This window comes from Podarcis tiliguerta (genome assembly GCF_965153285.1).
Source record: "Podarcis tiliguerta genome assembly, chromosome: 12".
In the NCBI taxonomy this organism is placed as follows: domain Eukaryota; kingdom Metazoa; phylum Chordata; class Lepidosauria; order Squamata; family Lacertidae; genus Podarcis; species Podarcis tiliguerta.
This window is the reverse complement of record NC_139545.1, coordinates 33,175,560-33,203,232: the sequence shown is the minus strand read 5'-3', so window position 1 is coordinate 33,203,232 and position 27,673 is coordinate 33,175,560. Positions and strand designations below refer to the sequence as shown.

The following is a 27,673-nucleotide window of genomic DNA, read 5'->3' as shown; positions in this document are numbered from 1 at the left end:
CAGAATAAATAGGCCAGTGCGATCTCGTCGCCATTTCAACAGTACAGTCATTTGCCAAAGGGAAGAAGAGGCGGGCAATCTATTTCATCTCTGTGGGTCTCCAGCAAGGGCAGGATCCTGTAGCGTACTTCGGCGACAAAAAAATCAAATAGAGGAACTTAGCTACTGTCTTGGTCAGCTCCTGGTCTCTCCCCTGTAATAAGAAGCGTATAACCTCTGTCTCTGGTTTCCATGTTGGAATACATAGAAGGTCTAGAAATTGTTGGCGGAGATCATCATACATTTTACATTTAAGGGCCATGTGAGCTAGAGTTTCCACCAGGTGGGCATTGCATGGGCAGATGCTGTCTCCTTCTGCCATACCCGCAAACCTACCCCAAAGGAGGTTAGAAGGATTAGAATTGAACCCAGCCAGCGAAAAAACCCTTCTTTCTTGCGGGTTAAACAAAAATTGTAAATAATTAAGGTTAAATTCCTGCTCCCAAGAGAGTCGAAAATAAAGAGGGGAACATGTTTTTCCCGCAGCCGAGATTAGTTCCTGGCGATCTATGTCCCACAGCCTAGTTTTTAACATGGCCTTGGCGATTGGGAAAGCCACAGCACCCAGGAGATCCTCTGAAAGACCGAGTTGCCGTATCTTTGTGCAAAACAGTTGTAGCCCTGGGGAAGGGAAGGAGTCTGACAGAACTTCGCTAAGTAAAGTATATTTACTTATCTTTACAAATGTTTAGCCAGTGTAAAAAAAAACCCGTCCAGGCAACTGTCTCTAGCTTATGTTGGCCTCCCTCTAAACACAGGGCTGCGTAAGGTACGCAGCGTGGGACAGCGAAAATCCTTTTTTCCCTTTGCTATTAGAAGGGGGGCAAGATTGGTTTGGGACAACCTGTGGCTTAGGTGGTCGATGGTGCCACCTCAAGTTTCACGTGTTTGGTCTGGCAACCATTTAGAGAGTGTGTGAGACACATTTGTCCCGTGCCCTAGTGAAGTGGGGACACGTTGCTTCTGGGTCTGCCTCTGAGGAACCTCAACTGTCAGTGCTTGAACTTTGGAAGGCCTGAAGGGAAACCCGGCTTCCTCCAATGGCAGTGACAGATTTGCTCACAAACTAAGCAAGCTACATTTTAGGGCCTCAGATTGTGAGGCACCTCTTAATGCAGAACAGTTTAACTTTCAGGTTTTGCATAATTGGTTAAAAATGATAGAATGATATGCTCTGTGTGTGTGTGTGTGTGTGTGTGTGTGTAAAACGCTTTGATACACTTTAGGGTTGTGATATGTTTTACGGTAATCTGGTCTTAATTTGCCAGTAGGTGTAGTGAAGGTTTACAGAATAACATTCTGCATTGTGAAAGAAAAGTAGCAACATTTCGCCAAGACGAAGTGTTGAAAAGTGTATCTTTATTTAAAACATAAGAAAATACAGTTCCCATTTGCTGCATACCTAATCCTCTCTCCTAGTTTGTATTGCAAATATCCTTTGGAAGGCTAAATTGCGTTGGCGGTACATCACTGTCCAATGTATAACACTTTATTTGAACCTATTGTGTGTTTAAGGAGGAACTTAGAGAGCTCCGGGAACAACCAACTGATCCTCAGGCTCAGCAAGAATTAATTAACAGCATTGAAGAAGTCTATTTTTCCAGTGATTCCTTTGACATTGTTAAGTATGAGTTGGAGGTAAGAGAATTATTTGGATTAGAACGACAAAGATTTCTGATGTACACATACATGCTGGGCTTCATAGTACCAAATCTGCTTTTGTTTTAACGTTCAAAATAAATTTATCTGTCCTTTTGTTGTTTTGGTAGAACGCCTCCAAAGCCCACTAACACCCATGGTGGTGATTCTGGGTGTGCGTTGTCCCAGTGCTCATTGGGCCTTTTAAATAATTCTCCAATTGTGCGATGTTTATATCAGGGGATTTAACTGGATTTTATTTATGCTTTACCTGCAGAAGCTGCCTCCTGTTCTTAGTCTTCAAGAACTGGAAGAATACAGAGACAAACTAAAGCAACAGCAAGCTGCTGTGAGTCAGAACTGCTTTTTCTCCCCTCCTCTCCAATCCCTTCAATGAGAGACACATAAACTTCTTCTCTTTTTTTTGTGTTGAAACTAAAAAAATAGATATGGCTTTAACACAGCCTCTGAAAACAATGCCACATATTTCAGTGCAGACCTGCAAATTTTAATTGAGTCCAGGGCCACTGTCTACCACGTTTCTATCCGAGTTTAGCTGCTGTCTGGTCCTTAGCTTGTGCTCCAATCCTTTCCTCTCTTTCCTCCTTCTTCAGATACTCTTATGTGTCCCTCCCTGCTTCAAGGGCAGCCTCTAGTGGCCCTGTGCGTTAGGAATTTTGTGGGGGAGAGCTATCGGTCTATATCATAGCCTTGGACCGCCTTCTTCAGCCTGGTGCCTTCCAGAGGTTCTTTGACTACAACTCCCATCATTCCAGACCACTGGCCATGTTGAACGGGAGTTTGGAAGTTGAAGAATATATGGTGCACACCAGGTTGAGAAATGTTGGTGTAGGCCCGGCATGCAGAAGGTTCCGTAGTCAATCCCTAGCATGCCCAGTTGAAAGAGAGCTCAGATAACTGTTGCCTGTGGTATAAGGGCTAGTAATCTTGCTTGATATAAGACAGCTTTGTGTGTTTTTATGTTGAAGCAAAATCTAAAAACCAGGGTGGGAGAAGGCAGACTCTGATTGTGTTGCACTTTGTTTCTATGGGGTTGGATCCAGACTTCTCAACGGTAGTGGTCTACATATGGGACACTCCTGTTGGAGAAATGGTGGCAGGGTAATGTGACTTTTGCTGATTTCCCATCCCACTTTCCATGCCCCCTAAAAATCTGCTCTGGGAAGACGGGGGTCCCTTCATCTGGCACACGAGAAAGGAGGAATCAGGAATTTGCCTCCACGCCACCTTTCCTCCATTGCGAACCTCCTTTGGCTCTCCCTTCCACAAAGGGCAGCAATCCTATCGTTCACAGAAGGGCAGTCTCTGGATCCAACTTCTGGTGTAGTATGAACAATTGTTTTTCACATGGTTCATTAACTGGTTGGGGTGGGGAACCTTTTGGATGTTGCTAAACTACACATCCCATCAGCCCCAGCAAGCATGACCAATGATGTGGGATGATGAGGTTTGTTGTTCATCAACATCTGGAGGGTCAATCCAAACTAGCCAGTTCGGATTAGCTAGTTATTCTGCATCTCTTACAGGTTTGCACTTGGCTTGCTTGGGTGGACTAGTTTATGTTATTTAAGGCATCCATTGAATTGTGCAAGCATGGGACACACACAAACACACACACACACACACACATGGGGGAAGAGGGATTCCAGTTCTCTTGAGGATGCATATTATAAAATGGATGGTATGGGCAAATTTGCAGATGTTAATGCTTTTTAAGGCAAAGAATCCAGTGTCGTGACTTGTGTGTCTCTTCTGGTACCACAGATGATGGCTTAACTATGCTTATTTTGTTCCTTTCTGGCTGAGTACCAGGTGCACTCACATTGCATTTACTGGAACTCAGAAGTAGTGGAAAGAGGAAAAAAACATACAGTGCATTAAAAGAAAAGTAATAAATTAACATTGGTACACAAATAGTCATTGCTGCATTCCGTAAATTGCTTTTAGGATGGCATCTCTGCCACAAATGTGGATTTATTTAAATCTCTTTTATAGATGAATCATATATGATTATGCATTAATGACAAGGTAAAATGACTATATTAAGCTTCATTGTTGTATGTCTCTCAATTTTTATTCAAGAGTATCTTTCAATTTGAAATGGGATGGGAGGTTAATTTAGATTCTGCTACTGGTTTCCAACGAGAGCCTGTAAGTTCTCATGTATTTGCTTCATATATGGCCATCATTTTTGGAGTGTTTATCATTTTTTACATGCGAACATTTTAATGTAGATATAATCTAATGTTGTGGAGGACTTACTGAAATTTTTTGAAGAGGTTCTAAGTGCTTCCTGTCAACCTGTTCTTTTAATATAGTACCCTGCTTATACCTGCTGCTTCGTAATTTGAATGTTTTCTTTAAGGTATCTAAAAAAGTTGCAGACTTGATACTTGAAAAACAACCTTCATATGTCAAGGTAAATTAATGAAACCCACTGTGTGCTTGTTTATTATTTTTAAGTAAGTGAGGAGAATGCTGCTGCTCTCAGGACCTGGCTGTGGTCTTCCTGTAGACATATGGCGGCCACTATGATACCAGGATGCTGCCCTGTGCTGGGCTATTGGCCTGATCCAGCAGCCCTATTTTCTTATTTTCCTGTCTCATGAACTTAATATATTATTTATGGTTTCTGAAAAAGCAAATGCTGAATTTTGTCATTTAGAGATTTCCAGTATGACCAAAAAAAATAAAAATAAAAATGGATCCCAAACTGTGCAGTTTGAAATGTGATTTTATTTTCAGAATGACAAGTCTATAAATTGTAGAGCTTAACTCCATGGAGGTCATAATCTTTCAAAGCTTCAATGTGAGCCAAATGCTTTATGTGTGTGCAGAATTGTACTGTGAGTCATCTTGGTGCATACATGGACCTAAACCAAGACATTCTACCAATACACAGCTCTTTACTTACTATGATGTTCAATTTTTATTTTAACTTTTTTTTTAAAAAAAGAATGGACTGAATGTAAATTAAGAGTACATTTTGTAAGAGGGCGTCTCCTTTTAAGCCAATTGCTTTGTATCCTTGGAGAAATAAATTGCTGCTTTTGTCTTTCTGCAGGAGCTTGAACGAGTTACATCCTTGCAGACTAGCCTCCAATTAGCTGCTGTTATTTGCACAAATGGAAGACGGTATAGTGCACCCTTTTACTGATGCTTGTTTTGCTTTTCAAAATGAAAAAGTATCATTTTAAAGTAGCTTTCTAGCTGCCTTTACTTTTGCTGCTACTTTCCTTTAGCTATATATTTCAGGTTTAGACAAAAATAGGCAATTTAAAACTTCACCTGTTGCGAATGTCTTTATTGGCTACATTTATTAGCTACAAGCTAGTAAACATTTTTGCAGGCTAGTAACTTCTGTGTGCTTACTTACAAGGCTGTCATTGTGCCAGATCAAAGTTAATCGTCCTTAACCCTGTTTTGGTGTGATATCTGAATCAAGAGTTTGCCTCTGTTTGGATCCACTCCAATCTGGGTTCAGACCTAGGTATTGAACGGAAACAGCCTTTGTTACCCTGATGGGTGATATACCAGAGAATGCATGGGAGGGAATGTTAGTGTTCTCCTGGACATCTCAGTAGCTTTTGATACCACTGTATGCTTCTGGGGTGGGTTTAGGGGGGCACTGTTTTATGGCGACTCTTCCTTCATAAATAGTTATTCATTCTCAAAGGACAGTGTTAGGTGACATTTCCTCCACATGTGGCCATTGGACTGCCTTTGGAGACTTTTTGAAAATAGTGTTTAAAGCTGGTTCAGAACATGGTTGCCATCACCCTGATGGGACGGAGAACCCAATTTTAAGGTTTTGATTTGGGCTCAAGCTATTTTGTTGACCATTAGCACCATACTAGTTGCCCACACATTGTGATCAAAAACAGATGCTCTCCTCATATGTCCACCTCCTAGATCAGTGAGATTAGTGGCCACAAGGCAGGGGATCTTTTGTAGTAGCTCTGTTGCTTCAGATCTCTCAGCCAATTGATCTGTTCTGGTTTCCCATGCTTCAGAGCCTTTCAGAAAGCCCTAAAGCAGGCTTCCTCAAACTTGGCCCTCCAGACGTTTTTGGCCTACAACTCCCATGATCCCTAGCTAGCAGGACAAGTGGTCAGGGATGATGGGAATTTTAGTCTCAAAACATTTGGAGGGCCGAGTTTGAGGAAACCTGCCCTAAAGACATACCTTTTCTGAGTAGCTGATTCATTATTGAGGTTTTACAGTCTGTATTGTGGTTTGTCATTGGTATGAAAAGTGTGTTAATTGGCTGGCTGAGGGTTTTTATTGGGTATTCTTTGTGTGGGGAGTGATTTGATGATATGTTGCAAGCCTCCTTGGATGGGCAGTGAGTGGAAAGGTGGCCTGGAATTAGTATAAATAAAGCAATATTTTGCAAATATTGTTTGAAGGGTGTGTGAAGAGATTCCTTTGCCTTTGGAGCAGATGTGTGCGTTCATATGTGTGTGTTTTATAATTTCTCTGCCTTGTTTATTAGTACTGGTCTTTGCTTTAGAACACAGACTTAGCATAGCATTGCTCATTTTTATACACAAGCCTTATTGTATTCCATGAGAGTTACTCTTTCATTATGAAAAAAATATATATTATTTGACTTCTGCAGACATCTGAGCACAGCAAAAGAGGGTTTTACTCAAGCCAGCTTGGGCCTCCTTGCCAATCAACGAAAACGCCAGTTGCTGATGGGGCTGCTAAAATCTCTGAGAACGATAAAAACCCTGGTATGAGCAGAGTTTCATGTTTTTAACTATGGAAATCATTTCTCTAGTGTTCTGTGCGGTGACCTCTCCCTCCTTTTAATTTCCAGCAACAAACTGATGTCCGCTTAAGTGAAATGTTGGAGGTAAGAATATAACTGGACTATAATTTAATTGTAATTGAAGGGAACATCTTTTTGTTCACATGCATTCTAACTGTATTAGGGGCTGCCATCTTGGCCCATCTGTGGGCTATAACTCCCTTTGAAGAGCGAGGCCAGGCCTTGGCTGCTCTTGTATGCTCCTGTGTTGCATCAGCTGTGTTAATTGTTATGCCTACTTTTAAGAAGAACCAATCACAGATTAGGCTTACGTGGGAGAGAGGTGAAATTGTTACTATTTTATAAATGTTTGGCAGCCTCCTGGGTTGTGGACTTACCCCTCCTGTGTCTGAAGGTCAATAGTTTGTGCTTTGGTAACCACCCACAGCAAGCCATAGAACTGTATAGTTGGAAGGGACCCTGAGGGTCATCTAGTCCAACCCCTGCAGTGCAGGATAGAATCACAGAATCATAATGGGAAGGGACCTGGAGGGTCATCTGGTCCAACCCCCTGCAATGCAGGGACCTTTTTGCCTGACATGGGGCTTGAACCCATGACCTTCGAGATTAGGAGCCTCATGCTCTACCAAATGAGCTATACTGTTGGGTTGCAAAGACTGGAAACATCAAGCACAGCTATCTTGAGCAGATCAGAGAGCCTTCTCTCAGGAAATGCAGTGATTGCAGGTTTTTTTCTTTAATAAACTCAATGTCAGTGTTGTTGAGTTCTTATTCTACGTCTTATTTCCCACAGGAGGAGGATTACCCTGGGGCTATCCAGCTCTGCCTAGAATGCCAGAAAGCAGCTAGCACTTTCAAACACTACAGTTGCATCAGGTAACGCAACAGGCGTCTTCCAGAGTTGATTTTTGTCCTTCAGGCATACAGGGACAATGAAGGAGTTTGCGATTCTTTAGGAAACGCCTCACAAATTATAATTTACTGGGCCCCAGCACTGGAGATTAATTTTCCATCTTGAAAAAACAAGTTTTGGTGTGTGTGTGTGTGTGTGTGGTGTTTGTTTTTAAAAGGCCTGTAAAGTGCAATTAACTTTCTGTATAATTTCCTGACTTGCTGCACATAGCGGCTGCTCATAATGAAAGCGCCACATGGCTGAACGGTTTTGCAAGGTAGCACTTTCTTTTTAACATGAACTGATTGCCACTGAAGGCTAAAAAGTGGTGCTGTATATTGTGTTCATTTTGGTATCTGTGTACAGCTGCAATCCCAAACACATATAACCTGGATGCAGTTGGATTTGCATCTGAGGCTGCATACACACCGTAAATTTAAAACACATTTAAAGCAATGGATTCAGTGCAGGATCCAGATTTAGTGCTGATCTGGGCCCACAGATTGTGTGTGTGTGTGTCTGTGCATATGCGTGTACCAGCCCTAGAATCTAACAAATTACACTATCTCTTTCCAAATCTTAGTACTTTTTGGTTTCTAAGAATCCCCGGGCTTTCCAGTAGAAAGTTGCTCATCTGTTGGCTGTGCATATGGCCACCTCTTAATCTATCATAATTTAATTTTGCATGATGATTCCTAAGATAAGGGAGCAGGGAAGTGCTGGGAGGTGGCAGTGCTTAGAAGTGCTGTTTCCCAGCTTCCTAGGGGTTCTGATTGCTGGTGCTGGATAGAATGTTTTTGGAGCCACCAGAAAATGTTAGGTCTCAGCGTTGGTATGAGAGGGCGGCAAACGTTCATCCAAGTGGCAAGAGGTGGGCATAGTCTGGGCAACAATTGTGCGGCTGTGCCAAATGCTTCTTGCATATTTACAAATAAAAATTCTTAGCCGATTGCCTTGGCACACCATTAATCTTTTGTACCTCTGTGTACATGTGTCTGTGTATTTAACAATGGGCTAGACTCTTGTAATTGAAATAAATGCACAGCAGCCTTATTAATCTTGCAGACATTCAAATGCATAAAACTATACATCATTGATGGGTTTGCTAGTGACATTTGTGTATTGATGCTGCTTAATTATTGAACAGGTGTTCTGTTTCATTGCATTGTACTTCAGGTTAGCGGGAGAAATGAAAAATATTGGCAGAGTCAAAAGTGCAAGCCTAGCCCACTGAGAAAAGCCCCAGTTTAGCTAATTAAGTGGAGAAGAGAGGCCAGAATCCTGCCCCTTCCAGTTGCTTGTCTGGCCCAACTGCCAATCAGGACTCCTTTTGCAGTGCCTGGTTGCTGAAGGAAAGGCGGAACGAGGCCCTTAAGCTCTGGCCTTCTCTCATCCATCTATATTTTATATTCCTTTCTTATGGAGCAATCTAAACTTCTCCCTCCTGGTCTACTGGGGCTTTACAGATCTACAGCACTTCCACGCATGATGGGCTGAAGGAAGCAGATCACAGTGCTGTGATCAGGCCTGAATTGGGCTTGATGCCATCACAGAATCCAATGAATCTTGGGCCACCTCAGTCCCACCCCATGAAAGCCCTGTTTGGGAGCTTTCTGCTGGAAGAGTATCACGTTGACAGCACTTTCGGCCATCCATTAGACAGGAGAAGGGGGAGCTGCACGCTAGCAGAGTGATGCTGCTGTTACTTTGCAGGTAGTAGCAGATGGATGCCTCTGCCCGGCCCAATCCTGCTCTGCCGGCCGCATTTTTCAATAGGTTTTCTATTGCAAAAATGAGAAAAGCAGAATATAAGAATAATTCAAAAAATGAAATCAGTTGAGTTAAACAATAGTATTATAAATATGTTGTCTCGGACATGTCTCTCAAAGTGTATTGTGATTTATTTATTTTTTAAGTAAATACTGAAATTAGATATATCCATAATTGGAGTTTCTTTAATATTCTTGATTGTACTTTTTGCTGCTTTTTCCATGCTGGCATGATATTGCTCCCTTTTGTTTCATGCCAGATTAAGGCAGGCAAGGATACAAACAGGGCCCTCTTAATATGCCTTAATTAATTGGCTGAATAAAATGAATGCCACGAATTAACATGTTGGCACAGTTAATTGCGTCTTTGAAAGATCAAATTGTTATGCCCAGGGATTGTTATATTTCATTTTGTAGCGCGTTATAGATTTGAGCTGTGCGCTGTGGAATTCTGTCAATTTGCTCTTGATATGAACAAAGCGAATTTGAGGTATATCCCTCCCCTCCGCTATAATACACGATGCAGCAAAGAAACAATTTGTCTGGAAAATAATCAGCTCTAGATGGAATGAATTATTCTCACAGGGTCTATATGTGAAAAGCCTGGAGTGGAAAAGAGTGGCAAGAACAAAAGGAGGCTTGTAAAATAAGCTTTCTTTTCTTTTGTTCCTCCTCCTGACTATATTTTCTCCACTATCAGAGATGGATCAAGTATTTTTTTAAAAAACTAATTTTTGGATTGTATTTATTTTGTATCTGAAATGGATACTGCATTCTGGTTGTACTATGCCAGAAGCAGAGGAAATGAATATGTCTCCCGTGGCTTTCACCATGCCTGCACCCAGCAAATACTCAGATATGTGTCCTGCAGTCCTCTGTGATGGCGCAGGGTGCCTTTCCCTTAGTGGGGGGGGGGGGGTACGCCAGCCATAGTCAGTGGCAGCATACAACAACACTCATAGACTATTTCTGGCATGGTGTGTATCCTGTATGAATTCAAGGCCCAACCCAGCTTTTCAGGAAGTTACAGGGCCGTAAAGGTAAAGGTAAAGGGACCATTAGGTCCAGTCGTGGCCGACTCTGGGGTTGCGGCGCTCATCTCGCTTCATTGGCCGAGGGAGCCGGCGTACAGCTTTCGGGTCATGTGGCCAGCATGGCTAAGCCGCTTCTGGCGAACCAGAGCAGCGCACGGAAACACCGTTTTCCTTCCCACCAGAGTGGTACCTATTTATCTACTTGCACTTTGATGTGTTTTCGAACTGCTAGGTTGGCAGGAGCAGGGACCGAGCAATGGGAGATCACCCCGTCGCAGGGATTCAAACTGCCGACCTTCTGATCGGCAAGTCCTAGGCTCTGTGGTTTAACCCACAGCGCCATCCGCGTCCTTTACAGGGCCATAGTAGGGAAGAAAACCTAACTCTCAGAGCTCCATCTGCTTAGCTTTCAAAGGCACCTCTTCTCCCTCTGGTGCGCCAACATTGCTTGAAGGTTTTTGCATTCCAGTACCATTCCTCCCTGGAGCATGAGAACTAAGACCTCCTCTAACAGTAATGCCGCTCCATAGGCAGAAGAAATGCCTTTGTAAGGTAAAGCATATAAGACTGCAGAAGAGCCAAGACCATCCAGCAGCAAAGTCTCATCAGCGGGAAAAGAGGTGTCTGATTTTGCCAGGGGCTGGCACCAAACATGGTGCCCATAGGTTGTGGGTTCACCACCTAGAGCAGGGCTTTCCAAACTGTGTGCCGTGACACATTAAGTGTGTTAGCTGCAGCTGTGTCGCGCCAGTGCTCCCCATGCTCCTCCCGGGGCTGGAAAGGGGTTAGTTTAACCTCTGGCTTGCTAGTAAAACTGAATTACTGTGTCACAAAATGATGCAAGTCTAAAAAGTGTGTCACCAACTTGAAATGTTTGGAAAGCTCTGAGCTCGAGGATAAGGCTCTCTTCTACCCTCCAGTGTTGGAGGCATCATACATCAGTTGCTGGCAATCACGAGTGAAGAGAGTGCTGCTGAACTCAGGTATCATAGGTGCCTGGTTGGTTGGCTGCTGTGAGAATTGGATGCTTGGCTAGAGGGGCCTTTGGCCTCATCCAGCAAGGTTCTTCTTACTATGCAGTATTGATATATGTAGCACATTATGGTGCTGCTTTAAGACGTTTCTTTGGGGGTGGGTTGTCTTGTAAAATATTGAATGACCATCCAGGATTTCTCATTGTACCTTTTCTCATTAATTCATGCATGTAACAAATTAACCGAAAAGTGCAGTGTACAGAGCACAAGTATTAAAATTCAGCATAAAATTCAGCATGCACGCTTTAAAAAGACATCCATACTTTGGTTGCTTTTGCTGTTTAAACCACCTATAAAATACACAGTGCTCATTAACCGCGAGGCATCATTTCAGTGCATGTGGCTTAGTTGTGCTGCAAAATTAAGCTATTTTGCAATGCCTTCCTTAGTGCATCATTGTGATCAAGAAGCTTAAAGTGGGGGGGGGGGGAGAGAGAAATAACTGGGTTTTATAATAATACTTTAATTATTTCCTTTCCCTGATTTAGTTTTGTCATGCAATGCAAGTCTAGATGTGAGGAAAATTGCAATCTGGAAAATCCATCAGCTTTTGGTAGATTTCTGTTCAGGGTCTGAGCAAATGTCAAAATTTTGTCACAGAATGAAAGATTCTAAGATTCAGAGAGGATTCTTGGGGGTTGCATGGGACATACAGTTAATAGGCTTTTTCATTTAAAACAGTTTCATGTGTTTTATAATTGCAATAGCTTTATTTGTTTCTAAAGCTGCATGTTTTATTATTGTAAGTAGTTCTGGGACCATAAGGTGAAGGGTGGGTAAGAAATCTTATGTAAAAATAAATAAGCTACTCACTTGAGCACGGACGCTTCTGTGTCTAATGGCCTACAGAGATGATTTGAGGATAATAGATCTCTTTTAGAGATGTGGTTTTGGCGGGTGGCGGGGTGTGTGTCTCTTCAGTCATCTTACAGCATTGCTGGCAGAAACTCTATTCTATAAAAGATCTGCCCAATTGCACTGATGTACCACAACATTCATCACAGCCCGAAACACTTGTATAACTTGTTGGCTTAGTTCTAAATGATCTAATGTTGGACTTTATTGTTTCGCAGTGAATTGAATTCAAAACTACAGGACACTTTGGAGCAAATTGAGGTGAGAATGCAGTCTATTGATTTTTTTGACAGAGCGAATACCTTGGCTAAGGGGCACTTCATCTGTTCAGATGATTATATTGCATTTTGCTTTCTTATGATACATGAATGTCTCCATATAAATCATATCTTTTCAATCTGTATAGCTATTTCATTTTACTGAATATTCATGACTTGACATTTTAGGAGCAGTTAGATGTCGCGCTTTCCAAAATCTGCAAGAACTTTGACATCAGCCACTATACCAAGGTGCAGCAGGCTTACAGACTACTTGGGAAAACGCAGGTGAGCATTCCCTGTTTGTTGTTACGTCTTGCTTATGAAGCAGGCTAGCTTGTCTTAACCATGGGAGCTATCTGCTTTGGTGGTGAAAAATTCTTATAATGTAGAAACAACCAAAATGGTCAAATACATTCTCTGCAAACTCAGTACTATCTAACAGATTATAGGCAGGTTGCTTCTGTCAATAGACACTAGTGATGGAATACATACAGACCCTGGGAGTAAATAAAATAAAAACACGACTGAAAGAAAATCAGTTCTTAGTAAACGATTACTCCCTTAGTGCGTTCATCCCTGGTTTGTTCAGCAGTTGAACCACCCAGGATAGATGCCTTGCACATGCACATATCTTGCTATTAAGTGTAGCTAGCATTGCATCCAGTGTTCCCTAGTTGGAAATATAAATGTTTATGGCACATGCTCACTAGTTCTCTGGCTGGCAGACAGAATATATCTGGGCAAGAATGCTCAGGGTGTCTTGTTTTGGCAACCAAGCCTGGCTGGCTTTTGCTCAGTGGCAGGTTTGCCAATCACCTACTGCACATTTATTCCTTTCCTTCACTCTGTTTCTTGGGTCTGCTTTCCTTAAAGGACCTCTCCATTTGTTGAACCCTGTTTTGGGGGAAATATGATAATTGTGTGTTTGACTAGACCACAAGAGGATTTACTGTTCTCTAGTGTCACATTTGCAATAATCTTTTATAGTCCATTCATTTCCTTATCTGCGGCTCATCTGATTTCCAGCTGCATTATTAAGCCTTGGGTGTTTTCTTTTGTAAGGCTTATAGGCCCATGCCTCTCACATACAAACAGCCCACTAAAGGGTACTTTTCAAAATTACACCTGCTCTGCCGCTTCCAGGTCCAGCGTTACTCCTTCTCTTTACATTTTGTTTCAGCGGAGGCTGTGTGTTATTTATTTATTATTTCGTTGGTTCTTGGGCTAAGAGGAAGAGAAGATTTATATCTCCGCCGATCAATAATAAGAGCAATTAAAATTTGCAATAAGCAAAAACAAACTCACAACTAAAATTTTGCCCTGCAAAACAAACAGACTGCACAGCAGAAACAGGTTATAGCTCGGGTTAAAACCACACTAAGTCACAATACCCCAAAACACTATTAAAATCCTGGCGGAATATAAAAGATATTCACTGATGCCAAAAAGGTGGCAGGCCAGCCTCTCTGCAGAGGCTGTTTCATAGTCTGGTGGTGCCACCAAAATAAAGACCCTCCTCCTCTCCTTTGTAGCCTCACTCTGCTTGGTGGGGGACACCCATGCCAGGACCTCTGTTAATAAGAATTAGGTAGATGTGGCAGGGGGGGAGGGAGGTGATCTTTCTTTTAATCAGGTCCCAAACCATTTAAAACTAGCAGTTTAAATGAATCTTGGGAGATTACTGGGGGCCAGTGCAGCTGGTAAAGCGTTGCTCAGTCCTGGTTAATAGTCTTGTGGCTCTGTTTCGAACCAACCACAGTTTCTGAGCCATTTTTAAAGGCAATCCTACATACAATACAATGCAATAGCCTAAAAGTTACTAGAGTATGGGCAAATGTGTCCAAGTTATCTCCAACCAAGTATGGTCATTGCTGGCTTTTCACCTGAAGCTGAAAAAGTCACTAAGTGCCACGGAAGCTACTTGAGTGTCTGAAGGCTGTTGCCTAGAATTACAGTCTGTGACTTAAGGAGCAGGAACATGGAACTGGCTTTCCATTATGCATTAATGACTCTCCCCATCCTTTCTCTTCAGACAGCCATGGACCAACTGCACATGCACTTTACTCAAGCCATTCACAACACTGTATTCCAAGTTGTTCTTGGTTACGTAGAGCTGTGTGCGGGAAACACAGACACCAAGTTTCAGAAGCTTCAGTACAAGGACCTGTGCATGGTACGTAGTCGTATAAAGGCTTGGGACATTTTGTGTTTGCATGTATAGGCCACATTTGAAGGAAAAAAATGGCAAGGAATTTCTAGCAACTGATAAAGGTAAAGGTAAAGGTACCCCTGCCCATACGGGCCAGTCTTGACAGACTCTAGGGTTGTGCGCCCATCTCACTCAAAGAGGCCAAGGGCCAGCGCTCTCTGAAGACACTTCCGGGTCACGTGGCCAGCGTGACATCGCTGCTCTGGCGAGCCAGAGCTGCACACGGAAACACTGTTTACCTTCCCGCTAGTAAGCGGTCCCTATTTATCTACGTGCACCCAGGGGTGCTTTCGAACTGCTAGGTTGGCAGGCGCTGGGACCGAGAGACGGGAGCGCACCCCGCCGCGGGGATTCGAACCACCGACCTTTCGATCGGCAAGCCCTAGGCACTGAGGCTTTAACCCACAGCGCCACCCGCGTCCCTCAGCGCCACCCGCGTCCCTGCTGATACTCAGAAGCATATTGTCTCTCACCATGAAGGTAGAACATAGTCATCAGGATTAGTAGCCAATGGGAGCGTTTTAAATGCTTCGTTGTAGTGGGGCATTTGGTGGGGGTGGGGATCGTGGCTGGAAGGGAAAAGTTAACCCTTCCTTTCCTGTGCACTGACCCACCCCCCCCTGGAAATGGCCCTTCTGCACAGCAATTAGTTGGGGGGAAAGTCAATGGGAGCTTTTAAGCTTTTAAGAAAGCCTAATGGATGAGTGGGGGAGGGACCCCCTGGGGGCAGTGGGTGGGGAGATTTTATCAAATACTTTTTTTCTCTAGACTTGGGTAGCTCTGCTGCATGAATGCATCTCATCCATTAAAAACTGCGTGAGAAGAATATTGTGGTGTGAATTCACTCTTAGCAGCCTTTCCGTGAAAAGAATGGTTTATATACCAAATCAGCATCCTAGCTTATTTGGACACTTCAAAATAATTCTTTCTTTCACTGAAGTGTTTAAAACGTTGCGCCTCCTTAATTTATTTAGCTTTATTGGCAGGACTGGAAGAACACTTCAAGTTTTTGAGTGCCAAAAACCACGGCGTTTTTAAATCAATGGTGTATTTAAAGCCCTGTTAATTGTTATGTACAATCTCTTGGCAAATTGGAAGTGTTCTTGAATGCGTTTAGGCTCTTCTGCCTCTTAACCAATACAAAATTAACTAATACTTTAAACTAAATTATTGGCATGTGCACTTGCCCATCTTGTTTGTTACTGAAAGCGAACAGTTTTCTGTTTTATTTGCAGTCCATGTGGCATTCCACAGCTTGAAAGGGGAAAAGTGTGTGTGTGTGTTTAAAAAAACTAGGGGATGGGGTGGTTTCCCTCATTCTGTATTATTCTTTTCATTGTGTGTGACTACTACTACTACTACTATAATAATAGTAATAATAATAATTCATTTATACCCTGCCCATTTGGCTGAGTCTCCCCAGCCACTCTGGGCGGCTCCCAATCAAATGTTAAAAACAGTACAGCATTTAAAAACAGTACAGCATATATGCCATATTGTACAGATGTTGTATGTGTGTATTTGTCATATTCCTTCTGCATACAAACTTTGCATTTGACAAAACTTAGAATGAAGAAAAACATCACAGATCTTGCTTGTATGTCCCTTAGCACATTACGTCGGACAGTTACATTCCTTGCCTTGCTGACCTCTGCAAAGCCCTGTGGGAGGTCATGCTCAGTTACTACCGAACCATGGAGTGGCATGAAAAATATGATCACGGTGAACCTCCTTCGTCTTCTGGTAGGAACTGGTTATGCTATCTGAATGTATTATCTGAATAAAATATGTATTTTGAGTTAGTTTCAGAATGTGAAAAATGTAGTCGGGGCTGTATGAACAATAGGACAAAAGCTCTTCCAATATCCATCAGGGAAACAGTACGATTTGGAATAAGGAACCTGTATAAAATGCTATTTATGATTATTTTTTTTGTAAATGAAAATTGTTAGTTGATCTCTCTCTCTCTCAACCTACTATTTCAGGAGCTTGAGGGATTTTGCAGTTGTTATAATAGTGAATATCTAGCCTGTGTGAACGCTCTGAAACTGAAATCCTAAACAAACTTTTTAGCGAGTAATCCTCCTGGAGAAAATGAGAATTACATCTGAACAGTGCTATTTTTCTAGAAAAAGAGGTGCCGGAACTCACCACGAACACCTTCCTTGTTCTCTTAGAATGGCAATGGTTTCTACCTGAGAGGTGCCGGAACTGAGTTCCAGTGAGTTCTGGCTGAAAATAAGCCCTGCTTCTGAGCAAGCACACAAAAGGATTGTGCGGCACACCTTATTAGAGCATTCTTCTTATTATTACTACTTTTTATGCCTTTGCTATGGAGGAACCACGTGTTGGGGGTGGTGGGACATTGTGGGTGTGGTGCATGTTGAGTGGGCCTGCTATCATCGCCTCACTGCCCAGATCAGCCACATTATGGGATTTGGGGTGTGGGCTTGCTATTATTGTCGTGGAGTGTGAAGTGAGCCTAAAGGATGTGAAATTTTGTCTCACATTAAAATAAAGCGCGCGCGCGCACACACACACACACACACAGATACAGTGAATCCCCCTTCCTTGTCAGCTTACATGTAAAACACATACATTATTTTCCAGATGGAAGCAATGTCATGGGTGCTGAGGAGACCAATTTTGACCGCAGCTACGTGAAAAAGAAATTGGAACATGGACTTTCGCGAATATGGCAGGTTCGTTTTAAATTGGCAAAATGCTTTCCACCCCCAGCAAATGCTCATTTTTGGAAAAACATTAATTGGACTTTTAGGAAAGAATGTAACCCTCCCCCCCCATTATCTCTGGTTGTTCATAGTATCAGAGAAAAATAGGTTCGTTTCTGTCGCATGCTTTCATGTTCTTAAAATTGAGTTTAAAGAGCATGAAATGATGAAAACGTCAATTTCTCTTGAATGGACAGTACATAGAACATTCTTTGGGAAAGAATGCTTCTCTTGTTGATTCTCTTGTTGCACTCCATTTCCCACTGCCTCCCTCTGGTTTTCTGTTTCCCCCACCCCAAACAGTACCTCTCCAAACCTTAGGATTCCCCAAGCCTCGTGAGACCTCCCCTCTTGTTCATGGATGTTTTGCCTTATAAAATGTAGTGGTAGCAGTGCGATTGCAAAACCGGTTAGATGCAGACTATGTTATATATGGAGGCTGCAAGTTCTTCACAAATTAGAAGTAACTTTGAATATACAACTTTAACCCACTCCTCAAGTGTTGGTTATTTGATTTGTTTAGATCCAGGACTGAGTATCCCTCGAAAGGTTTCAGCCATTTATCATAGGTAGCAAGTACATCAAATGCTATGATGGCATCTGCTTCATCATAGAGTTGGAAGAGAGCACAAGGGCCATCTTAACCATGCTATATCCCCAGTAGGTGGGTGTCCAACCTTCTAAGGCAATCTGTTCCACCGTTGAACAGTGCATAGTGTCAAGAGGTTGTACCAAACATTTAATCTAAATCCCTTCTCTTATCCTTTGAACCTGTGGGATTTGGGCCTATGCTCTGGAGCAGCAGAAACAAATTTGCTCTGTCATCTATGTGACAACTCTTCAGATCCTTGAAGACGGCTATCATATTGCCTCTTAACCATATCTTCCGTAGGCTAAACATACCCAGTTTCAATACGTTTGCTTTTCTGCAGGATGTCCAGCTGAAAGTGAAGACCTATTTGCTTGGCACAGACATGTCTAACTTCAAATACGATGACTTCATCTTCGTCCTGGATATTGTCAGCAGGTATTTTCAGGGGCCATTTGTTCTGATAAAGAGACAAAGTGGAAGTTAACACAATAATTCTAAGAATTATTTTCAAATTCTACGAATTCTAAGAATGTTTTTCAAATATTGTTTGGTTGCGGCAGCAGCATAAGTCATAGCATGGCTGTTTCTTCACTTCTATTCTATTTAAAATTGCTTCACTGATTAACTGGACTGGTTTTTCCAACGTCTGAGTCATTCTTGGTGTACTTTAAACCAGCCTAGTCCAAAAACCTCTGGCGGGCACTAGGTTAGGAAATGCCGAAATAAACTTATGTACATTGCTTTACTTTGAGGAAACTGCATCGGCTTTATGTTCTAAGTATTCTGATTTAAATCAGACCACTATGTTTTAGGAAAATCAAATGCCTTAATGTGCATCGGAGCAATCTTAGTGTCTACTAGCATTAGTTCTCATCTGCACCAGACCAGTAGGAGTCTTAACTGCATGCCTTTCTTTGAGGATCCTTCACCATTTTATGTTTAATCTGCTGAGAAAATTGTGAAAGTTCCTTTACAGAAATAAAGCTTCCAGAGTTGAAGGAATGAGGGTTGGGGAAGTATGGTGATAAAACAGGCTGAAGTGTTAGCTGTTGTTAGTAATTAGAATGCTGAACTAACTGAATCACAGAATTTATTCTCCAGAGAACAGTAGCTGAAATTGTATGACTTGCTTAATTTAAGGTTGCCTTGAAATGTTAATTTTGATAAGGAATACGAATGCCCTCCAAAGTGTGAGTCTACAGATCTTCCTTTCTCCTCGCTACCAAATCTAGGAAATTTGTATCATTCACCCCGATAAGTGCTTCCATTTTTCCTCCTTGGGAGTAAGAGTGATGATGAATAATCCAATCCATGTTTGGAGTGCAGAGCTCCAGCGTTCTAGATATTTTCAATTGCTTGTGTAGAAATCTCCCTTGCCTTTGGTTTTCTGCTTTATACAGACAGATGGCCCACAGTATGAAAAGATGATGCAGGCCGTTCTATGTGGGCTTCTCTTTCAACAGTGCCTACCTGAAGGCCAACCTGTAGTTGAAATGAATAATCTAATTCTTGACTTGAATGTATAATCAGAAAACCCTCTTCTGTAGGCTGATGCAGGTTGGTGAAGAGTTTTGTGGCAGCAAGTCGGAGGTTTTGCAAGAATCCATTAGAAAACAAAGTGTGAATTATTTCAAGAACTATCACAGGTAAGAGCTACAATAGTAGGCTAGTTGTTGTAGGAGGTCGACGTCCCTTTCAGGTTTTCAAGTCGTTAAGTGCAGACCATAAATGCAAAACATTTTTATGTTTGCAAAATAATGCTCTGTATGAAATGTTTAAATTTTATCAATGTTCTTTCTCAAAACTTTCTTTTACAAGATGCATAGTGCAGTAAGCCTGCAACTGAAATGGGGGTTTGCATTCCATAAGGTAAAGGTAAAAGGTAAAGAGACCCCATTGTGCCTAAAGCCAAGATCATGTATAGTCAAAATGCATTGGGCTCATTGGCAGGTCGGATTGCCAAAGTCATTTTTCTCAGAACTCCACCATCTATTGATCTATCTATTTATCTATCTATTTGCCACACACATAAAGTTGAATGCAAACAAGTTAAATGTGTGCAAGTTGCGGGCTTGCTGTAGTATACTTCAATGCATTGGTGTTATGGGGACATATTTTTAGTAACATTTCCCATAAATTCCTGTCGCGTGCCTGGTTCCCTGCTACTGTTTTCACTACATAGTAGCAAGGCTAGATTTGCCACAGGGACAGAGGAAGATGCCTTATACCAGGGCAGGCTGTTTGACCACCTGTGCACCTGTGTTGTCTAATCCAGCTGGCAGGAGCACCTCAGGGTCTCAGGTGGAGGTCTTCCATGTCACCTGCTCTTTGATTCTTTTAACTCAGGCGTGGGGAACCTTTGGCCCTCCAGATGTTGCTGAATGGAAACAATTCCCATCAGCCCAAGCCACCATGGCCAGTGGCCAGGAATGATGAGAATGGTACTTCAGCAACTCCAGAGGGCCACAGGTTTCCTACACCTACAACTGGACTCAACTGGGGACTTTCTTCATTTGGTCTGCCATTTGAGCTATTGTCTATTGCAGGGAGAGCTAGCACTGTGCCCTCCAGGTGTCCATGGACTCCTAGCTCACATAATCTCTTGACTGTTGCCCATGTCGGCTGGGGCTGATGGGAACTGAAGTCCAACAACATCTGGAGGGCACCACATTGTGTACCGTGGTCTACTTTAAACATGTCACAGCTTACATCTCTAAATGCTTGCTTCAGAGAATATTGCCTTGTATTTTCAAACACATAACAGAAAATATAGGGAGAATATTGTGACTGTTGAACATACAGGGTTTGGCAATTGCTGCCAAAAGGTAATTTTAAAATATTTATCATTGTTTTTGCATAGCCTATTGAGGAAGAAACCTGATCCATTTCAGTGCTTTTACCTACTGGGTAATAATTTGGACTGACGGTGATTGTTGCGTACTGATGTTGAATGGGTGCTGTAGAGATTTGATTGGCTAATGTTGTCTACAAAGCCCTTTGAAGACGTAGCAATTTCCATTGGACTGTAAAAATATTGTATGTGTATTAGAGCCTGAATCACCTAAAGCTTTCAGGAGTTTTAGGCTTTGACTTCAAGTGGATACGGCTCTTACTCCTCATTGTGTGCTTTAATTAAGAACCGTTAGATACTTTTGTAGATGCATTAGTTCATAAGAGCTACCCAGCTGGTAGCTCTTTAAAGAGCATTGTCTTCCATTTGTTCATCTTGACATATGTAGACAGGTGGGCTATAGATACAGTGATTCCATCAAAAAGCTGTAATATAGAGTTGCCATTAAGAACATTGATTTATATAACCTATGACATAGACTGAATGTATTAAGCAATTTTATTGGGAAGTAGCATTATTTTTGAGAATAAGTGTTTGAGTGCTGGGGGTGATAATTGACAACCTTACTCATAAAGGACCTTTCAGGTAAGAGTGGCTCAGGGATTCAGAAGGAAGGAACTGGTAGATTTGGAAACAGACCATGCCTTGTTGCCAAGCCTACACTACATTACTGGAAACACAAGTGTACACATATCACCAGCTGAAGTGTGATTTCTCTAGATCTTGGACCTAGGTTTGTGGCACACTATGCAAATGTTGCCTTGCATAGTAGTTCGAAAGGGGCAAGTCCCATTTTGGATTAAAACAGAGGTTGCATTTATTACAATGTAAATCTCTTACATCAAATCACTTTTGAAATAGAAGGCCACTTACAAAACATAAAAATAGTAAACCAGTGCATAATATATGCAAGGAGTTCATAGGCATTGCTCTGCCTGGACCAACAGATTGACTTCTGGAAAGAGAGAGAGCAAGAAGCAGAAGAGCTGAAAAGCTCATAATGCTCTGTTTTAAAACGCAGAGTTAGAGTAGGAACAAACTTCCTGGGATTCAGAGTGATTAAGATTATTAGAGCTGTTATCTTGTTAGCCACTGAAACAAAGCCTATTCTAGATATCTGTTGAATTGCACTTGTTGATTGATGAGCACTTTCAATAGTTCCTGGTAAAAAGACATGTGATTATGTCATACCCTTTGAAAATTGTGTTTCCCTTCCCCACCCTTTTTAGCCAAATGAGAAGGATATCAATTAACTCAAAGCACGTTTCTCCTTGCAATATACAAACAGTGGTGAACATGTTAGCAAAGCTTATGCTGTTTTATTTAAGCAGTGTTTTTTATCGATTGCCTGGAAAGCACTGGCAATTAATGTTTCTTTTTCAGACTCAAGACTTGGTTTTTAAAGCTTTGATCTTGTCTGAGAATATTTCCTTGCCGCCAATTCCACCCCCCCCCCCCATTTTTCTTGAATTCTTGGCATGACTGTTTAGATGTGAGGAAAAAGAACTTCTGGAAACAGAACAAAATGTGCATTTGTGCTTTTGCATCATACAAAGGAAATATAGGGAACTGTGACTTTTAATCTGGTTTTGTAAGAGACTGGCTAGGTTTGCATGCTTTCTGGGTGACAACGTGCCTGTCACCCAGAAAAGGGTTGCTTTTAAAAGTCTGGTACAGATTAATCCATTTTGCATTACTTTCTATGGGAAAGCTTGCCTTGGTTTTGGAACGCTTTGGTTTTGGAACAGACTTCTGGAACGGATTACATTTGAGAACCAAGGTACCACTGTACTAAATTTTCCCAGTTCTGACCATTGGTACACAATTGGTACATATTTTTTTGCAGAGGATTTACTACTCTTTTCATCACTCTACCCAGGGAGGGCTTGTGTAGGTGTTTCCTTTGTTGTTGTTGCTTAAGCTTCATGGAAACATGGGTAGGAAACAGTTTATCTCACCCCTCAGTCCTTTCCTTCTCATTTGGCTCCTCTGTGGCTGCAAGAGATCCGTTTTGGAGAACCATGTAGTAGAGATGTGATTAGCTCATTAACGGAGGATCATTAAAGAATAGCAGAATTTGATTTAGTGGAACTGCAGCTAGGTTCTTAATTTCTCAATATAGTTGACTTGTTACACCCTTTGCCCTTGCTGACACTAAACTTTGTTTTAGAACCCGCCTCGAAGAACTGCGAATGTTCTTGGAGAACGAGACGTGGGAGCTTTGTCCTGTGAAATCAAGCTTCAGCATATTACAGCTTCATGTAAGTCCTAGCCATGTTAAAAAGCAGGAATGGGACGAATGCTTAACATAAATGGTTAAGGCTACTTTGGCCAAGACTGTTGAAGGCTTTGCCACTATCTTGACTTTCACTGTACATTTGCAGTGACTGTGTTGTGCTAGGGAAGCAAAACACAATGCGGTGATACCTTAAAGCACCGTATGCATTTTGTATTCAGAATGGAAGGACCAAATTTTAAAGGAAGTTCTTGGATGTGCAAGGTGTTTTTCACTTGCCAATAAGCTCTTTTGCGCCTTGTGCTGTAAAACGACGTGAGAAAGATAAAAATAAATCCAAATGCAATGTTTTGCTTGTGCTACAGATTGTATGCATTGTCTTGCACAAATGGAAGCATGACAGCTGTTGTGGAGCCTACCTGCTAACAGCAGTGGGGCAAGGTATATATGTGGGAGTGGTCTTTTTGTTTACTGGATTCAGCCCTGGATTCAGGAGAAATACATGCAAGGTTCACTGCAGCTTGTTCTTATCAAACAAAACAATTGCTTGGAATGATGTCCAAAGGCAGCAGAAGGGCTGTGAGGACTTGAAGTTATCACTTCTGATGGAAGCTTAGCACAGTTCAGCATGTTATACAAACCTAAACTGTGTGTAATGTTAACTATGGCTTTTTTAAACAAGCAAGCTTCATAGCCAGTGTTTTGAATTTGGCTTGTTTAAGATGAACCACAGTTAAGGTGAGCCATAGTTTGTTAAGTCTGGATGATGGGACAAACTGTGATTAAACTGGAAGCAAAAGCTTCCAAACTTGCAGTTGCAGTGGAGCAATATAGGGAACATGAGGGTAAAAGTGGCTCTTTCTTTTTATGCTAAACAATGGTTTTGCATGATGTCTAAATAGAGTCAGCATTTGTACATCCCATGCTATTTCCAGCATTCAAGGTAGTGATAAAACCAGATGCTATGATAAAAAGAAAACTTGTTACAATTCACTTTTAGCAGCCATTTATATTGATTGATTTTTAAGCAACTGTAAATGCAGAGGCATTGTAATTCTCATAATTTGCTTTTTAAAAAGTCTGCTGTAACGTAATTCATCACGATGCTTCACTAATGAACTTAATATGTGTTTTGAAAGTCTTTCATTTCCAAGCTGCAGGGGGTGTTTTGCCTGAAGTAATTGGGCAAGTGTGTTAGAATTAGACAAGCATCAAATTAATGGTTACATTTGCAGTCTTTAAAAAAAAATGAAATGAAAGAAGGAAAGCCATGTTAGCTGAAAGACAAACACCGCAGTGCTTGTCAAGAAACCGCTCCTTTATTATGTGGATCAATATTTAAACTGCATGGCAGAGCCTATAAATCACCTGTTTTGTGTTACTAGGAATTTAAGTTCATGGCACAGTCCCGTTCCCCTTCTGTGTCGCCAAGCAAGCAGCCTGCTTCAGAAATAGAAAGAACCATAACTCTGTTTGAGCAGTACTGTAATGGAGGGAATCCCTTTGAAATCCAAGCCAACAACAGAGATGACGAGACTGAGGATGTGCTGGCTTCCAATGGGGTAAGGGAACACTCTGATGAGCTCTTAGTATTATGTGAGACACGGTGTTTCTAACCAGTTAATTTTCAAAATGGAGGTTGCAAAATAATAATACTTCAAACAGGGAATTCCCTGTCGACATGCCTGGTGTTACTGTCAAAATCTTGATTCAGGGCAGCTCAGTTGATAGAGCACAAGAATCTCAAATGTCAGGGTTGTGAGTTTGAACCCCACATTGGGCAAAAAGATTCCTGCATAACAGAGGGTCAGACTGGATGACCCTTGTGGTCCCTTCCAACTTTACAAGTCTATGGTTCCATGTTGGGAATCATTTGTGTTACTTAACACAAATGCTCCTAGACGCACCCGCCCACCTGCAAGAACCCAGTTAGAACCTTGGTCTATGAGGGAGTTTGGGGTGACAAAATAGGACTATAGTCTCAGGACTATTTTGGGGCGCCTATCTTCCAGGACAGACTGGATTCACTCTGTAACGCAAACTCCAGGTTGGGAGCGGGTCATTACTAAGTCTGTTGAAACTTGCATTCAGTTGATTAGATTATTTACTTGTGCTTTGGTTGACCTAAACTCTCTGTATAAAATTAAAAACGCATTTCTCCTCCTCTGTGGTTCTCAGGATTTGTATACCTGTTCATCGGTGAACACTTTGTGCACCCGATGAAGTGAGCTCTGATCCATGAAAGCTTATGCCACAATGACTTTGTTAGGCTTTAGGGCTGCATAAGACTCTGTGTTGCTATTGCTGCTGCAGACTAAAAAACTGGCCTGTCTGGAATCCTGCCCGGTTTACATATGCATCTTGTCTAAAGCAGCTAATAGCTGAAGGGCAAATGAGCCTCTGCCACATAAATCCCATAGTGGTGGTTTGATTTTTTTCTTGTACAGTTCCTAATGAATTAATATTCAGATTCATGGTCACTGTCAAGGATTGGCCTTTCTGATGCTACAATGCGAGTCGCGTTGTGTTTTCCTATAAGTAACTGATTGGTCCTAGTATCATCACGGAACTGACACATTCTCAGATCGCTAGGGGGCGCAATGATCACATATACCAGCAACTGGCTATGACTTTCTGTAAGTTGTAGTATATATTTTCTGCAACCTTCTTTTGGATTGCCCATGGTAATACTGAGTTCTATTCTATTATGGAGGCTGACATATGTAGTTCTGCAAGGCTTGCTGTTTCACCTTGTTTTGGTTAGTACTTGCTGTGGTGCATCCCCACTCTCCAGCATCTGGATAATTAGTGAATTATCAGACTGTCATGAAAATGAATTTGTACAGGGCTCTTTCTTTCTTTCTTTCTTTCTTTCTTTCTTTCTTTCTTTCTTTCGTTTTGTGTTCTCTGTGACACTTGGGATACAGAACATTCTGTGAGGAAGGAACTAGAACGCTGAAGAAAATGAGTTATATGCATGTTTTGCTCAAATTTGGTTGGGCAGTTGTTAGATCTGCAGACATTAAAAAATGAGTTTTATTAATCTTACATGTGGCTTTAATTTCTTGGACAGCACTTAGCAAATATTTTAAATTGTGGTGGTTTGCAATTTATTATCATTTTGCAGCCTCTTATATTCGGATCAAAAGTTTAGTTGCATTGTTTCTCTTACTTAACTGAAAGCTGCTGTTGGTAGGGGTTCAGCGTTCAGCATTTTTCTTTCAAACAATTTATCACAATTATGCTTGTTTTGCTTAGATTTCTCGTCTGTCCCACCCTGTGGCTCATTCAATGCAGTGGGCTTGCCACTTAGGTGAGGGTTCAGTTCCAGGGGCCCACCTGAAAAGGCAAAATTGCGCAAAGTCAGGAACCCCTGGACTTGCCCCCTACCCCCATGAGGCAGAAGTCTGCTTTCCGGGGTCTAGGGAGGTCGTGAGAGGGACCCATGATATTCCATGGGCTTTCCCATGACCTTCCCAGACTGTGGTAAGTGAGGAGGCACCTTTCTTACCGGCCTCTAGGACGCTCTCAGAGCCCTCACGCCCCCTTCCTAGAGTCTGGTAAGGAAGGCACCGCCTTGCTTGCGGGGCTTAGGGAAGATGGCGGGAGGCCTCTAGAATGCTGTCAGAGCCCTCCTCTATTCCCGAAGCCTGTAAGAAGAACCCCCTGGGACCCAGTATGCGTGGTGTGTGTGTGTGTGAGAGAGAGAGAGAGAATAAATGGGGAGCAGAGAACAGTGGGTTTTCCCAGCTCTCCATTTAATTATTTAATCCCCCACAATTGTAAGGTTACAACTGTGTAAATAAAGTGAATGTAAGTTTCAGGCTGTCTGTCTATTTATCATCTCTATCTATCTATCTATCTATCATCTATCTATCTATCTATCTATCTATCATCTATCTATCTAATCTGTCTGTCTGTCTGTCTGTCTGTCTGTCTGTCTGTCTGTCTATCATCTATCTATATCTATCTATCTATCTATCTATCTATCTATCTATCTATCTATCTATCCAGAACTGAATCTGACTAGTCCAGATATTATTTGCTGTGTAAAAAACGTATAGTACTGTAGTTGTCTCTTTTGAAGAAGAAGAAGCTTTTGTCTGGTGAGCAAGGTATCTGCCATTCACCAGGGAAAGAATGACAGGAACAGTATCTTAACTTCAGACAACGTTGCTCCGTGTACGGAATTAAAGTCTAAGGACCACTGAGGCGTTTTATGTGCCTTCTGAGTTATTGCACAGGAGCTGAAAGCGCTTATGGTTTGTTTTGATAGTATGAATCGGATGAGCAGGAAAAGAGTGCCTATCAAGAGTATGACAGCGATAGCGACGTTCCTGAAGAACTGAAGAGAGACTATGTTGATGAACAGACTGGAGATGCCCCGGTAAAAAGGTACCTTGAACACACATTTCATAACTTATTTTTTCTGACATGCTTAAGCATAAACATATATACAGTGGTACCTCGGGTTACATAGGGTTCAGGTTACATATGCTTCAGGTTACAGACTCTGCTAACCCAGAAATAGTGCTTCGAGTTAAGAACTTTGCTTCAGGATGAGAACAGAAATCGTGCTCCGGTGGCGCGGCGACAGTGAGAGGCCCCATTAGCTAAAGTGGTGCTTCAGGTTAAGAAGAGTTTCAGGTTAAGAACGGACCTCCGGAACGAGGTTCTAGGATGCCGTCTGTTTAAAAGCAAGGATGCGTCATCTGCGACGCTCGTGTTGTTTTT

The 27,673-nt window shown here is 41.9% G+C and overlaps 1 protein-coding gene across 1 annotated transcript in view; it reads left to right on the top strand.

Moving 5' to 3' along the window:
* VPS50 (VPS50 subunit of EARP/GARPII complex) overlaps positions 1-27,673 on the top strand; it is a 77,671-nt gene that overhangs the window by 13,855 nt on the left and 36,143 nt on the right. Inside the window, exons 3-19 of the mRNA XM_083405357.1 lie at positions 1,555-1,677; positions 1,955-2,026; positions 4,064-4,117; positions 4,763-4,833; positions 6,320-6,437; positions 6,524-6,559; positions 7,269-7,351; positions 12,278-12,320; positions 12,506-12,604; positions 14,352-14,492; positions 16,139-16,271; positions 17,139-17,230; positions 18,193-18,287; positions 19,400-19,498; positions 22,874-22,964; positions 24,325-24,501; positions 27,216-27,334. Of these exons, the coding sequence (XP_083261483.1) occupies positions 1,555-1,677; positions 1,955-2,026; positions 4,064-4,117; positions 4,763-4,833; positions 6,320-6,437; positions 6,524-6,559; positions 7,269-7,351; positions 12,278-12,320; positions 12,506-12,604; positions 14,352-14,492; positions 16,139-16,271; positions 17,139-17,230; positions 18,193-18,287; positions 19,400-19,498; positions 22,874-22,964; positions 24,325-24,501; positions 27,216-27,334 (1,646 nt within the window). The remainder of the gene's footprint in view (positions 1-1,554; positions 1,678-1,954; positions 2,027-4,063; positions 4,118-4,762; positions 4,834-6,319; positions 6,438-6,523; positions 6,560-7,268; positions 7,352-12,277; positions 12,321-12,505; positions 12,605-14,351; positions 14,493-16,138; positions 16,272-17,138; positions 17,231-18,192; positions 18,288-19,399; positions 19,499-22,873; positions 22,965-24,324; positions 24,502-27,215; positions 27,335-27,673) is intronic.